Below are 14,169 nucleotides of genomic sequence, written 5' to 3' on the forward strand. Positions count from 1 at the left end.
ATTTACTGGCCAGGTTTAATTGTTGTGATGTCCCAATAACAAAATGTTTGAATGTTCACTTCCTGTCAGAAAATAAAACAAGTACCTGCAGTCTAATCTTTATTTAATCTTTCTTACAAACACAACATGAAAAAACATTTTCTACCAGCTCAGATCAGCTGAACTGTTTAACATCACGTGAACAGAAGTCCGTTTCAAACGATCACATCTCATTAGAATTAATATTTTTGAAGCTACATTAATTTTCTACTGTCAACACACATGTTTTAAACTTTAAACACTGACTGAAGTTCACAGATCACATCCTTACAGAAACTGTGTTTAATTTCTTACACAGTCACAGTGTGACTTCACTTCCTGTTGGTCCAAACATGGAAATGTCCATTTCCTGTACTAACAGTAAACATGTAGTACTTGTGTGTGGTACAGCGCATCAGGTGGGTGATGTGAAGAACCTCCTTCCAGGTTCAACCAGACCACTAAAGAGACAGACAGACAGAGACGTCAGAATCGTGAAGTGGACTGAAAACAAACTGACAGTGATCATCAGGGCCGATCAGACGGGAGGCCAAACCTGACCCAGCTGTGTTTCAGTCTGATCATGTGTTTTTATGTCAGTTTGATCTTTTTTAATTTTCCCTAAGTCTAACCTGTCCTTTTCTGATTGGTCAAATGCTGTAAGCTCCTCCCCTTTCATGACTCAATTATGGACCTGGCTGACTGATCGATTGATGAGCAGCTTCATGTAGTTGATTGTTTGTAAAAGACGGTTCAAGAACAGATCAGACTGAAGGATAATAGACGAGACCTGATGAGGACTGAGCTCCTGATGATCAGCTGATATTACTAATTACTGTCATTTTTAATTCATCTGATGTTTTAATTCCTTTCATTCATCTATTAATTATTCTATTAAAAAAAAGGTCAGATGAATTTTAAATGCTGAAGTGACGACTTCAGAAGTTTTGTTTAAAACTCAGATTCAGAGAAAACCTGAGACATAAAATGATCAACTATCAAAGTGTTTATTTTAATTTCTCGGCGTATTTTTCATTAATTATCTGATAATCTAACTGGACTGGAGGTGGACCTGGTCTCTGCTAGTCTGACCTGTTGGTGAGGTTCCTGACCCGTCCCCTCAGAGATCCACTGCTGGGAGTTTCATAGTAGCTGTTCAACTCCGGAGACGTCAGCGGCTTGAAGAGCCGACCTGCAGAGACACACAGGAAGGAGATGGAACAAACCTTTAATTGACCTTTGACAGTCTGAACATGAGAGGTTCATTTAGGGCTCATTAAGGGTGAGATGGTCACTGTGTGGAGGGAACCAGACAACACATTCCAACTGAAGAATTATTGATTCAGGTGCCTCAGAACAGGAAGTGATGTCAGCAGGTATCAAACTTATCTGCAGACGCTTCAGATCAAACTTTTCTCTTGACGTCATTTTGGAGTCACAACAAAACATGAAACCTTTGACCCGTAATGGACGTACTTCAGCCCGACTGAGTCAGAACATAAAGTGATCAATACTGCTGACTTACCAATACCAGTCTGATCTTTATGCTCGGCTCATAACGAATCTGATCAATAACTATTTGAACCCACGACCTGCAGTCGAAGTTCTGAAAGTAGCGTTAACCCTAACCTTTGATCCAACATGAACACGTACTCAGTGGGACCGATGCAGTTCTGTTGGTTCTCTTCACAGTAATGAGAGTAGATATCAAACTGAAACAGGTATTGATCACCTGCTGCTGATCGGTCAGTTCAGGATCAGAAGGACACACACAACCTAACACATGATAACAACATGCAGTCAAAGAGAGCAGAGAGACGAGCAGTGAACGCACCGTGTCCTCCGGCCTGGCTGTAGCTCTGGTTGGTCTGGATGCCGAGGACTCGTCTCCAGTAGGCTTCAGGGATGGACAGCAGACGACTGACGACCTGAGAGGAGACAGACAGACAGACAGACAGACAGTGATTCTTCATGTGTTCAGCTGTTTGTTGTATTATTGATCTCATGTTCAGGAGGTGTCCTGCTGAGGGAGGAGCTGACCTTGGGCTGAGTGTTGGTGTCTCTCATGATGGTGGTCGGTGGTGGCTCAGACATCCCGTGTCCCACTATAGTCGGCCCAAACACCCGGGCCAGATTGTTCTGGTCCATCTGACACTGAGGACTCCTCATCACTCTGACACAGAGACAGGAAGTCAGCTGACACGTCCTCGACAACAAGCCCCGACAGTATCATTATTATCAGTATGTGACAGATCAGTAATGAGAACTATTGTCTTGTATGTTTGACTTTAATGTATTAATGCAGTGTGAGAGGGACGGGTCTGCTCACAGAAGTAGAATCAACAGCAAAGTGATATGAAGCTTTTTATGTGAGAAGTTATCTGTGATCTTTTTTCACCCTTTATGGCTTTATTGATAGTGCAGCAGAAGAAGGTGACAGGAAACAGGGTGAGAGAGAGGGGGAGGGACACAAATGGTCCCCAGGCCGGGAGTCGAGCCCGGGTCCGCTGCAGGGAGGACACAGCCTCTGTACATGGGACTGCTCTACCGACTGATCCAAACGGCGCCCCCCTGTGAGCAGTTTTAACATTCTGTCTGGATGTCATAATGAACAACTGAACACTGATCAATGTGTCTGATCACTTTTAAATCTATCAGATCTGACAGGAAGTGACTGTTTGTGACTTCCTGTACAGACTGAAGGCTGCTGGGAAACTGTCCTACTTATGGCTCCGCCCCCGCTGATGCTGCCCGGTCTTGTGCACTATCCTGCCGAGGAGAAGCTCGTCTCCTCCTCCTCCTCCTGTAGACTCACGAAAACCAAAAGGAAGGAAGCTCTTACCTGTGCAGGTGCAGCATGAGGAAAGCCAGAGTGTCTCTGTTGGCCGTCGGCAGCTCTGAGATGGTCCGATACATGACAGCAGTGCTGTTGTCTTCATCAGTCAGCTCTGACACACACACACACACACACACACACACACACACCAGTATGAGTAAAAAATACTGCAGTTATAGGTAGAGTCCTCCTGAGGTTTCTGTCTGTCCCCAGCAGCAGAGCCAGGCAGCTCCCTTAATTGAATGAAGGTGATTAGAACTCAAATGTCTTCGTCTCCCTCACTGTTGTGTTGTTGTAGTTACTGTTGTCACGGTGACGGTCACCACAGTCGGTAGATACATCCTCGTCATGCCTGTTTTGGTTCTGGCATGCTGTATGACCTGACGCACTCGAGCAGCTCTAAAATGGCGCTGCTTGGTTCAGTGTGAACAGACAAAGGTGGAGAAAAGGCGATCATGGGGAGTCTACTGAGAGTTTCCTGTGTGTGAGCAGCACCGGTCTTCGTACCTGAAGCCTCCATGAAGGTCCGGTGCAGTCTGAAGGTGACCAGCGGCTCCTTCAGGTTCCTCAGGAAGTCTTTGAGCAGACCACAAACCACGTGGACGTCCTGGACTTTACTGAGCATCAGCCCAGTTTTACCCTGAAGGAACCGTTCTCTGAGTTCCTTCACCAGACGCTCCCCTCCAGGGACCCTGTACAGACCTCTCTGAACACACACACACACACACACACACACACACACACACACACACACACACACACACACACACACACACACACACCTTCAGAAGCCTGTTGAGTCATCAGATCAGGTGATTGATGGACAGCTGCTCACCTCGTCCAGGCCCCTCCTCTCGATCTCCGTCACACAGTCGATGACCAGCTGAGGCACTCTGGGATGGACCAGTGGGGCAAAACCTTCCAATGAGTTCTGGACCAACAACAGGTACTGTAGTTCAGTTTCATCATGTAAACACAAATCTGACAGCACTGACTCTGGTTCAGTTCTAGACCGACTCTGGTCCAGCTCGAGACTGACCCCCAGTGTTCTGGCCTCATAGAGCTCTCGAGGTACCTGTTGAGCTGAACTTCCTGTTGTGACGGTCAAGCAGCCTCCAGTGAACTTCTGTTTGCACTCTGGATGAGCGACCACGCGGCAGTTCCTGCACTTCACCGCCATCTTCCCGAAGCGGATCCTCTTCCCGCACGGCGAGCAGGTCTCAGGCCGGATCACCTGCAGGATGCAGAGCACAGAGTCAAACCTGACGACTGTCTGATCAGCTATAGCATTAAAGACGTTATCACTCCTGATCAATACTCTTATACTCCACACAGACCACAAACATCCTCCAGTGTCTCCGACAAAACTGAAGACTTCTGATGGACTCACATTCATCATCTGAGACATTAACCATGAACCATTAACCAAAGATGAAGGCTTTCTCTGTGTCTTCACACCGTTTTAGATATAAAGACATGTTTCTCTGCTCCCTTCTCCATCTTTGTTTCAGGCTCCGGCAGCGTCTCATCGCAGGGGAACCAAACGGAGGTCTCATCTGAACAACAAGAACAATCATACTTAGTGATCAACGACACCTGCAGGGACCAACTCAGTGCAGTGTGAGTGATGAGGAGCTGGTGGAGGAGCAGTAAACGACACACAGTGTATGAAATCCATCAGCATTCAACCGTTGATGTCCGTTCGGACTTCAGTCAACTGAATTAAAAGGAAATCAGCATCACTGCTGCTGGAGTGACGGTGTCATAAGAACAAGATGAGCAGACGACAAGTCATTGATTCACTGAACTTTATCTCTGTCACACATCTCATTTTAAACATAATCACCTCCTCCTCCTCGGTCCTGGCTGAGGGTCCCGGTCGGGTGTTCGGGGTTCTCCTGCGTGATTCCCAGCACCATGTGGATGTGACCTCCAGTGTCAGGTGTGGTCAGTGATGCCGTCACGGTGGTCTCCACCTGCTGACTCACACAGACTCAGAGTTAACCTGTGTTCGGTTGTTGACAGCAGCTTCAGTCCCGTCTGAGTCACCTTGTCAACAGTGTTTCTCTCCAACAGCTCTGCAGTAACATTGCCGCCTCGTCCTCGCTTCCCACCAGCAGCCGGACCCATCGAGGAGCGCTGCGTAGAACCACCAGAAAATCAGAACCAGGGTCAGTTTTTTTTTTTTATATATATTTTTTGGCCTTTTATGGCTTTACTGATAGAACAAGCTGAAGATATGACAGGAAACAGGGAGAGAGAGACACGCAGCAAAGGGACCCAGGCCGGGAGTTGAACCCGGGTCCGCTGCAGAGCCTCAGCACGTGGGACGCGCGCTCTACCAACTGAGCTAAACGGCACCCCACCAGGGTCAGTTTTATACCAAAGTCAAAGTGTTCACTGCTGAGATCCATCACCACATGTTCTCACCCTCCTCTCTCTGACTCGAGATCTCAGTGGTTTGATGACGGTTGTGTCCAGATCCTGAAACATGAAAACTTCGAATTATTAAATGTAAACATTCAAGAGCAGCAGAGTTAATGTGAGGAATCCTGATTCACCACGTCATCGTCAGTTCGGTCGTAGCTGATGTCAGAGTGACAGACAGAGAGGAAGGACGACTCATCGATCACGGACAGCCTGAAGGAACAGACACAAACTCAGCCTGGCAGAATCAAACACCACCACCACCACCACCACCACCACCACCACACTGCTCTCTCACCGTTTGCTGCTCCTGTGCAGAGTCACGTTTGTTCCTTTGGGTTCAAATGTGGCCATCAGAGACTTCTGCTCATCGTTCAGACAGGCGCTGGATTTACTGTCGTGGACCAGGATGTCACACATGAGCTGCATCTGCCTCTGCTGTCAGTCATACAGGCAACAAACACAGTGATGAAGTGCCGTCAGCGCCCCCTACAGGACATCTCTAGACACTGAGAGTCTGGACTGTGGTGGAGTCGTGTTTGAGTGACTCACCAGGTACTGGTAGTCGCTTTCCATCTTGTAGCGTTTCTTCATTTCCACGTCCAGCTGGTTCCGAGTGTGTTTCAGTTTGACCTCCAGGGCAGCTTTGGCCACGTCAGACTTCACCAGCAGCTCTTTATACTTCTTCAGCTCCAGCTCAGCGTGCAGCCAGCGCTTTCTGACAGTCTCAAAGTTCTTCACCACTTCAATCATCTCTGACAGAGCAGAAGAAGAAAATCACATCCTCAACCTCCTCGGAGCAGGAAGTGTGTCTGCCTTCATCACTTCTAGGGGTGGGAGAATTCTTAGAAGCATCGCGATGCGGACGATTCTGAATCGATTCACAAATGTCAAAAAACGATTTTCTAAATGTTTACCGACAACGTAATGTTGACAGAACTCAGGAATGGGGAGTGCAGCGCAGGCCAGTCGATGGCATGCACACTACAAACAACATGAGACAGCTGAGCTGAGCGCAGCTTTGGCTGTAAAAGCAAGTGTTATGGACTGGTCGGGTCTAAGGGGATTTAAGTAAAAGTAGCATATGCTAGTCCTAACCTGGAGTGTGTGAGAAGGAGAAAGAACGTGGGAAAGAAGCAGAGCGGAGATGGACCGGTTTTCACCTGAAGAAAAGTGTGGAGGTGGTCTTCCAGGACGACACTGCTGCCAGCTCAGACTTGTGCTTCCTCAGGAGCGGCGAGCTCCGTCTTTGGTTTTCCGTTCAAAGTTTCGAAGAGAATGATGGTGGATGGGTCTTCGTGCACCAGGCTGGTTCTCAGGAGGGTTAGGTGCGTCTCGTCTTCAGACTTCAGTCGGTGTCCTCACTCAGGCTACCACACAACCCCAGCCCCCCCCCCACACACACACACACACACACACACACAGGAGAGTCTCTTTTCCTTGATTCCAGGGGCAGAAGCCACACGCCTCTCCAAGTGAGGTCATCTCAACCTCAGCACCGCTTAACCACACCTCTTAGATCTCTCATGAAAACCAGTCCATTAATTTGTGAAAACAGAGAGAAAGAGAAAAGAAAGAAAAGGAGGAGCTACAATCCCTCTACTCCTAACATTACCCCCCCTTTAAAAAAACACAACCCTAATCCACCCCATTTGTTCTTTTTCCTATGATTATTCTGTTTATCCTTTTTATAATAATTTTCCTTGTTTTCTTAAAACTTCAATATAGACATCTCATTAATACAACACACAGGGATTGCGACTATCAATTCGAAAGGTGACGCAAACGTCTAATAAGTCTTTTAACCCCAATACCGTCAGGTACCGGCCTGCTTTCAGTCCGCAGAGTCAGAAGTAAACATGGAGAAGCAGCTTTCAGTTACTATGCGCCACATATTTGGAATAAACTCCCTGATAATTGCAGGTCTGCTCCAACACTCACCTATTTCTTTTTGCCACTGCTTTTAACTGAAGCAATTCAAGTCTTTGAACTGCATTATGACTCTGACTCTACAGTCTTGTTTCTTTTAAAGCTTCTCTATCTTAGCCTACTTGTTTTGATGTTTGTTTCTTAATGTTTTTACTGGTTTTAAAATGCAATTTTTAATGTCTTTTAAATGAAATTTGTGTGTGCCTTCAAAGCACTTTGAGTTGCCTTGTGTCTGAATTGTGCTATACAAATAAACTTGCCTTGCCTTAAGTGCCAGCATAGATGCACTAATATGCTCACCCCCTTGACAAGCCGTCTGCAATGACATTCTTTGCCTGGCAAATGCACCACGGTCAGGTTATATGGTTGCAAAATTAAACTCCAACGGAACACTCTGACTAGATGTTTTGAACTTTTCCAGGAATGTTGGTGGGTTATGGTCAGTGAGGACCACCAGATCACCTCCAGCACTAGAGACATATACCTCAAAGTGTTAAACTGCTAGAACAAGTGCCAGGGCCTCCTTCTCAATGGTGGAATATCGCATCTGATGGCAATTCACTTTCTTAGAGAAGTATGCCACAGGCCTGTCTATACCTGACACATCAGTCTGCAGTAGTACTGCCCCCACTCCAACATCACAAGCATTCACTGCCAGCTTGAATGGGACAGAGAAGTCCGGAGCAACCAGTACTGGTTCACTAGCTAAGATAGCCTTAACCATCTCAACAGCTTTCTGACAATCTGCCGACCAGCTGAACTTGACTCCCTTTTTCAGCAGGGTTGTTGTGGTGACGTCACAACTGCAAAGTTTGGAATAAAACGTCTATAGAAGCCACACATTCCTAACAGGCGCATTAGCTGCCGCTTCATTTTTGGGACAGGCAATTCTAAAATGGCCTGCACTTTGGCAGTCCTAGGTTTAACAGAGCCTTGACCCACCTGGGTCCCCAAATATGTGACCTGCCCTTTTCCAATCTCACATTTAGGCAAGTTGACTACCAGCCCTGCTTGTTTAAGACGGTCAAACAGCTATTCAATATGTTCCATATGGTCAGACCATGAAGCACTGTAACAAACCACATCGTCCAAATATGTCACTGTGTTCTGTAATCCAGAGGTGACCAAATTCATTAACCTCTGAAAGGTTGCTGGGGCATTTTTCTTGCCAAATGGGAGGACTTTACAGCGGTACAAACATTCAGGAGTAACAAATGCAGATACATCTTTGGCCCTTTCTGTCAAGGGCACTTGCCAGTAGCCCTTTAATAAGTCAAATTTAGACACATATTGTGCATTGCAAATCCTATCTATGCAATCCTCCAGTCTGGGTACAGGATATGCATCAGTTTTAGTTACGTTGTTTAACTTTCAGTAATCAACACAAAGACGCACAATTTCCTCCATGTACAGCAACTCCGGTTTCACCTGAGCCCATTTCTGTGGGTTAATCCTGTAAGGATGCTGCTTAATGGGTGTTGCCTCACCAATGTCGACATCATGAGTTTTTAACTTTGTTAAACAGGTGTATCGCTGAACAGAGGACTAAACTGCTCCACCAGCTGTACGACATCCTCTTTCTGCTCCGTGGTGAGATGACTAAGTGACTCTGAGATTGGACCGGGCGCTGGAGTTCTTAAGCCTAGCAGTAACTGGCTCACCTGACCCAACCCAATCATCCTCACTCTCCCCATCCTTCACAGCAACCTGAGATGTTATACAGACTATGGACGAGTCATGAGTATAATAAGGTTTCAGGAGGTTGATGTGACATAGCTGTGATTTTTGTCTCCGGTCAGGTGTTTCAATAACATAATTACAATCACTGACCTTCCAGACAACCTTATATAGACCATAGAATTTCACCCCCAGCTTGTCTCCGCCCATGGGTAACAACATCAAAACCTGGTCTCCTATGTTAAATTTTGCTTCACTGCTTTCCGGTCATACTGGGTTTTCATCTTTCCCTTAGCTGCTTCCAAACTACTCCTGGCCAGGTCACAAGCTGTATGCAGCCGGTCCTTGAAGGACGCTACATACAGCAGGACACCACCAACAGCTGCTCTTTCACCATCCTCAGTGGTCGCCTTACTTGATGGCCATAAACAAGCTCAAAAGGGTTAAAACCAGTAGCCTCATTCACAGAATCTGATCGCAAACAATAAAAATGGTATTGCTACATCCCAGTCAGCTGCGTAACTAACACAGTAGGTTTTAATCGTAGACTTTAAAATCTTATGGTACGTCTCGATTGAACCCTGGGACTGGGGATGATAAGCAGATGACATGATTTTTTTGACTCCAAGCTCATGCATCACTTCCTGGAATACACCAGAAGTAAAGTTGGACCCACGATCATGTTGGACCTCTAATGGTAAACCTACCCTAGAAAAGAAATGCAGCCGAGCATCCACTATGACCTTGGTCTTGATTGATCTCAGCAGTCCAGCCACCGGAAATCTGGTTGAAACATCCATAATGGTAAGAAGATACTCATTCCCTTTCTTAGTTTTCGGCAATGGGCCGACACAATCAATCAGGACCCGAGAGAAAGGCTCCTCCATGACAGGCAGAGAGGAGCAACTGGTATTGTCTGGTTGGGCTTGCCCACAACCTAGCAAGCATGACAGCTACGACAGTACAACACAACATCTTTATGCATCTTAGGCCAGCAAAAATGTCTACTGACTTTCTCTTGAGTTTTACGCAGCGCCGCCCATTCGTACACGCAGAACACGCGCTGTGCGTAGGGCCCCACAATCCATGGGGGGCCCCATTTTGCGCAAGGGGACGCATTCTCTGCAAATGCGCAAAGGATGCGCATCGTTGCCTTGAGGCGCGCGTACAGCACCGAGTCAGCCAGAGGCAGGAGAGAAAAAAAAGACGAGTAATCTAATACAGCACGCGTTGCCACAATGATTGACAGCATGCAGCATCTGACCAATCAGCGGTCAGATGTGCCGACAGGCAGCTGGCTGCAGGTGGAGAGATGGCCTCCAAACGGTAATATGAATCAGGAGCAAGCAAAATAAAAGACAAAGTCAAAACAAGAGGAGGCTCGTGCTTCACTTGAAGGTGGTATGTTGTTGAAATGAAAAAGAAAAACTTTGTGGCATAAACACCCCAGCTGCTAATCATGAGACAGAAGAGAGGATCATTCTGTCTAGATGTGGACTGCAGATTACATCTTCCAGCAGCCCTGATTATCATTATTGAATGTCTTGTTAACTGCATATACATTCACATCTGTTGAGAAGGAGTGGTTAATTGACCAGTTGGTGGTCGTATGTTGGCTCCGGTTTATAGCCTAGATCAATCTATGCTAGCAATAGAAGTTTTGGACTATTTTTATGGAGGTAAAATGTCGCCATCTCTTGGTGAATTTAATTCATAACAGTCATATAAGATGAGTTAAGACAAGATACAAAAGTACAAAATGTGAAAATAAGTATATGAAAATATTTAAATATAGAAATATCATCAAATCGTATCATAATGATAATTATTATTAGTTGTAGTCGTATTTGCATTCATTGCATTTTGATCTCTGTGAGGCTAGTATTCACATTCATTTCATTGTGTAATTTACCATTGAGACTAAAACAAATCTTAATAATCTGCTTGTATGGTGGATTTCTTGTCATAACAGGATCAATGCTGAAGTTTGTTACCAAGAGTGACACGGAGCGAGTGCCCAGCACGTCACCAGGGCCATCAAGCAACATCTCTTCAGCTACAGAAGCTACTATCACTACTCCAAGTGCACCACCAGTTGATCCTGCTCTGTGGCAGCACACCTATCAGACATCGATCGGGTTGAATTTTAAGGTTGTGTCAGACTTCACTTCCATTGTTGAAAGAGGCTGTTCATTTGATTTGTTCCTACTAATAAAACCCTAACCCTAACCCTAACCCACCACACACGCTGTAAACACCTCAGGATGCTCTCTCTCCAAAGCTATGGTCTCAGGGGCCTCACAAGGTTCCTCACTCACAACAGGTGTCACACAAACTTGAGTACCAGCTAAATCATTGCCTCACACAAAGGACACACCTTCAATCGGCATGGAGGGGATGACACCCACCACTACTGGCCCATTCACAATGTTAGATGTCAGAAATATTTTGTGCAGAGGAACACTCACAAAACCTCCGCCAACTCCCTTCACAGGTGTGGAAGCTTTTAAATAGGTAGCAGACGGTAAGTCTATGACACACTTAAAGTCTGCCAGTGACCCATCCATGATATAGTCAACTCTTTCTACATGACACTAACCCCAACACTTCTACACACACACACACAAAATATAAATTGATTTATTAATATAAAAAATATTTTAACTGCATGTTTAATGAAAACATGGTATTGATTAGTTATATGATGATGTTTGTTTTTTGTTCACAGAGGAAACATCCATCAAAGATGAAAGTCTACACTGACCTCATGGCAGCACGGAAGCAGACCCTGGAACCAGAAAAAACCCCAAGCAAGCAAAACTATCTGACAGCGGGTGGAACCAATCATGGATATAAGGAGGTTTAGGTTAGTTAGTTATTATGGATATACAGAGGTTCTTTGGAAAAAGAAGTCGCAGCCAGAGCAAGAAGACGTGGAGAGTGAGACATCATCTCCCCTGACAATACTTCCATCAGCTCAGGGTCTGACACATTGAGTTGTGGTGGTGTGTGTAGTCTGGGTGTGTAGTCTCTGTTAAATGACAACGTTTTTCTCTTAATATCTACAAAGCCTCCTGTAGGCCTGATATATCTTTGATGTAAACATTACTCAGTAGGCCTACAGTGAGGGAACATTAGCTTTATTTGTGATTAAAATATGACAATGAGGACCCAACGATTGGCCTTCCTTTCCTTCTCAAACTATGTTGATATTGCATCTATAACAATATTTCCAAACCAGTAATCAGATTAAAGTTAGTTATTCAAGTCACTGTGCGTTACTATTATTTTTGTCATTTTCCTCAGTAAAAATACATATTTTTGTATTGTTGTTGCGTCTCGGGGAGTGATGAGGACACTCAGGTGGAACAGCACGCAGCAACACAGACACACACAACAATGGAGGAGGAGAGAGATGCTCCTTTTCTAGCTGGAAATACAGTCATTATTTTGAGTTCATGTCAGTTAAAGATGAAAACATTATGGTTCGTTGTACACTCTTTGCTGGCTGTACTTTTTAAAGGAGTAATCTGTAATCAGATTACTTTTTCAAGGTAACTGAGGCAACACTCTCTGCGGGCTAAAGCCCCGGATGTTTGGCACTCCTATCCATGCTCCTGCAGAAAAGGTAATTAAATGAATCTCTCTGGATAACCAGCTCATCTCCGTGGTACAGGATCAGGGTTTTCTTCGTCACCTGGAGTTTTTGAATCCCCGGTGTGTCCTACCATCTCTGCATTACATCACATTGATCCACTCTCGAGTTACAGCAACTCGTATGTGCACTAGTTTGGTGGGTCTAATACAGCAGAGCATGTAAAACAGACAGTCAAGGAGATGCTGAACGATGTGAAATAGACGAGCAACGCGTCCACGTCATTTTACGTGACAACGTAAGGAATATGTAAAAGCAGTGGATGATACGGAGGCACCGAGCGTGTGCTGCGTCTCACACACTTCAGCTGGAGTAACGAGTGTCTGCTGTCACAGTGCAGCAACACACACTCACCTGCCAACACCAGGAAGGTGGAGGACAGTGTTGCATTAGCATATGCAGAATAAGACAGAGCCGTATGAAAGTATATACTTTGTTTCAGCAAAATAAAAAAACCTGTTAAGGAACAGGTTGGATGCAGGTACTTTGCTTCTTAATGCAGCTGTATAATCCAGGAAAAATATCTGCAGATTCTAAATATTCAAGGACTCGGACCAGGATCGGGGTAAAACAGACCTGATCAAGACATCCCTAGTTAGAAGTCTATCATGTGTTATGTTAGTGACCCATAATATTGTAACGCTTCACAGAAGCGTCCGAGACGAGGAAGAACTCTGAAGTAGACGCTTTATTTAGCCTCACGAACACGAAATACACAGTGACGTTCTCAGCTCTCAGCAACTCAACTATCGCTCTTTTTACTCACAGACTCTCTGAGACTGCCTGCGTTTGGATCATCACACTTACTTTGCTTTGACAGTACCAAGTAGTTACACAGCGAGAAAAAAAATCGAGTATAGAAAAAAAAACTTGATAACCGTCATTGCATCCCTCTGAATAGAACGGCTCTGATCACTTCCTGCCTGCAGCGGCACATGAATTAATCTGAATCTCCTGATCCTGAAACAGCTCACAGGTTGATCTCAACACTCAGTGCTGCTGACAGGAACTGTTCCTGGATCAGTCAGTCTCACCCAGCTCAGTGTCCATGGCCTTCTCCTCCACAGCGATCCTCTGCAGACACAACGCCAGCATCTCCTCCACCACGAGCCGAGTGTCCTCCATCTCTCACCTGTGAGCTCCTCTCACCTGTAACACCAGGAACAGTTTATCTTCACACCTGAATTATACACCAGACTCCAAACCAAGGCTCAACTGACTTCTTGCACTGGATTTACCCGATTCTTGTATTTTTATACCATTGATGAATAAAGTACATTAAAAAGATCAATATGAAAAAAAGAAGCTACATTAAACTGACACACGTGTTGTTTCACACCTGCACGGTCCGGTACCGACACTCCGCCCCGCCCCCTCCCACAGTCCAACAGTCCAACAGTTTGAGGTGTGAGCAGGTGAGGGTGAAGAGAAGCAGCCTCACAGCTCACCGAACCACGGAACCAGCGAACCAACACGTCTCAGTCTGGACTCACCTGCCGTCACCAGCTGCTTCATTAACCGGTCCGCGTCTCAGACCACGTGACGTCACCTGTTCCTCCTATTGGTCGCGATGTCATCCATGCAGCTGGTTCATCACGTGCTTTTAATGACGGTACTGATCCAATCT

At 45.6% G+C, this 14,169-nt stretch overlaps 1 protein-coding gene across 5 annotated transcripts; it reads right to left on the reverse strand.

Moving 5' to 3' along the window:
* Window positions 1–86: 86 nt before the first annotated feature.
* LOC115571462 (rac GTPase-activating protein 1) lies at window positions 87–14,169 on the reverse strand. Of its 5 annotated transcripts, none has more exons than XM_030400889.1 (17): window positions 14,036–14,169; window positions 13,577–13,691; window positions 5,834–6,036; window positions 5,580–5,719; window positions 5,416–5,494; window positions 5,285–5,338; window positions 4,904–4,993; window positions 4,701–4,833; window positions 4,313–4,410; window positions 3,930–4,088; window positions 3,690–3,785; window positions 3,362–3,560; window positions 2,861–2,966; window positions 2,059–2,191; window positions 1,853–1,946; window positions 1,111–1,210; window positions 87–479 (listed from the first exon to the last, which is right to left on the reverse strand). In XM_030400889.1, exons 2-17 carry the CDS (start codon window positions 13,665–13,667, stop codon window positions 434–436), a joined length of 1,821 nt encoding a protein of 606 aa, XP_030256749.1. In that variant the 5' UTR covers window positions 13,668–13,691; window positions 14,036–14,169; the 3' UTR covers window positions 87–433. The 5 variants fall into 5 exon arrangements, with proteins under 5 accessions (XP_030256749.1, XP_030256750.1, XP_030256751.1 ...); XM_030400890.1 differs by lacking the exon at window positions 14,036–14,169 and adding an exon at window positions 13,882–14,029 and having other exon boundaries at window positions 5,580–5,716; XM_030400891.1 differs by lacking the exon at window positions 14,036–14,169 and adding an exon at window positions 13,882–14,029 and having other exon boundaries at window positions 4,701–4,830.

This window comes from Sparus aurata, chromosome 20 (genome assembly GCF_900880675.1).
Source record: "Sparus aurata chromosome 20, fSpaAur1.1, whole genome shotgun sequence".
NCBI classification, from domain to species: Eukaryota; Metazoa; Chordata; class Actinopteri; order Spariformes; family Sparidae; genus Sparus; species Sparus aurata.

Bases quoted from the DNA above. Each gene is read 5' to 3' on its own strand.
- LOC115571462 (XM_030400889.1), bottom strand. From the start codon at position 13,667: ATGGAGGACACTCGGCTCGTGGTGGAGGAGATGCTGGCGTTGTGTCTG. The intron at 5,339-5,415 runs GTGAATCAGGAT...TTCATGTTTCAG, and splicing joins ACCGAACTGACGATGACGTG to GATCTGGACACAACCGTCAT. The intron at 2,192-2,860 runs GTAAGAGCTTCC...TCTCTGTGTCAG, and splicing joins CTCATGCTGCACCTGCACAG to AGTGATGAGGAGTCCTCAGT.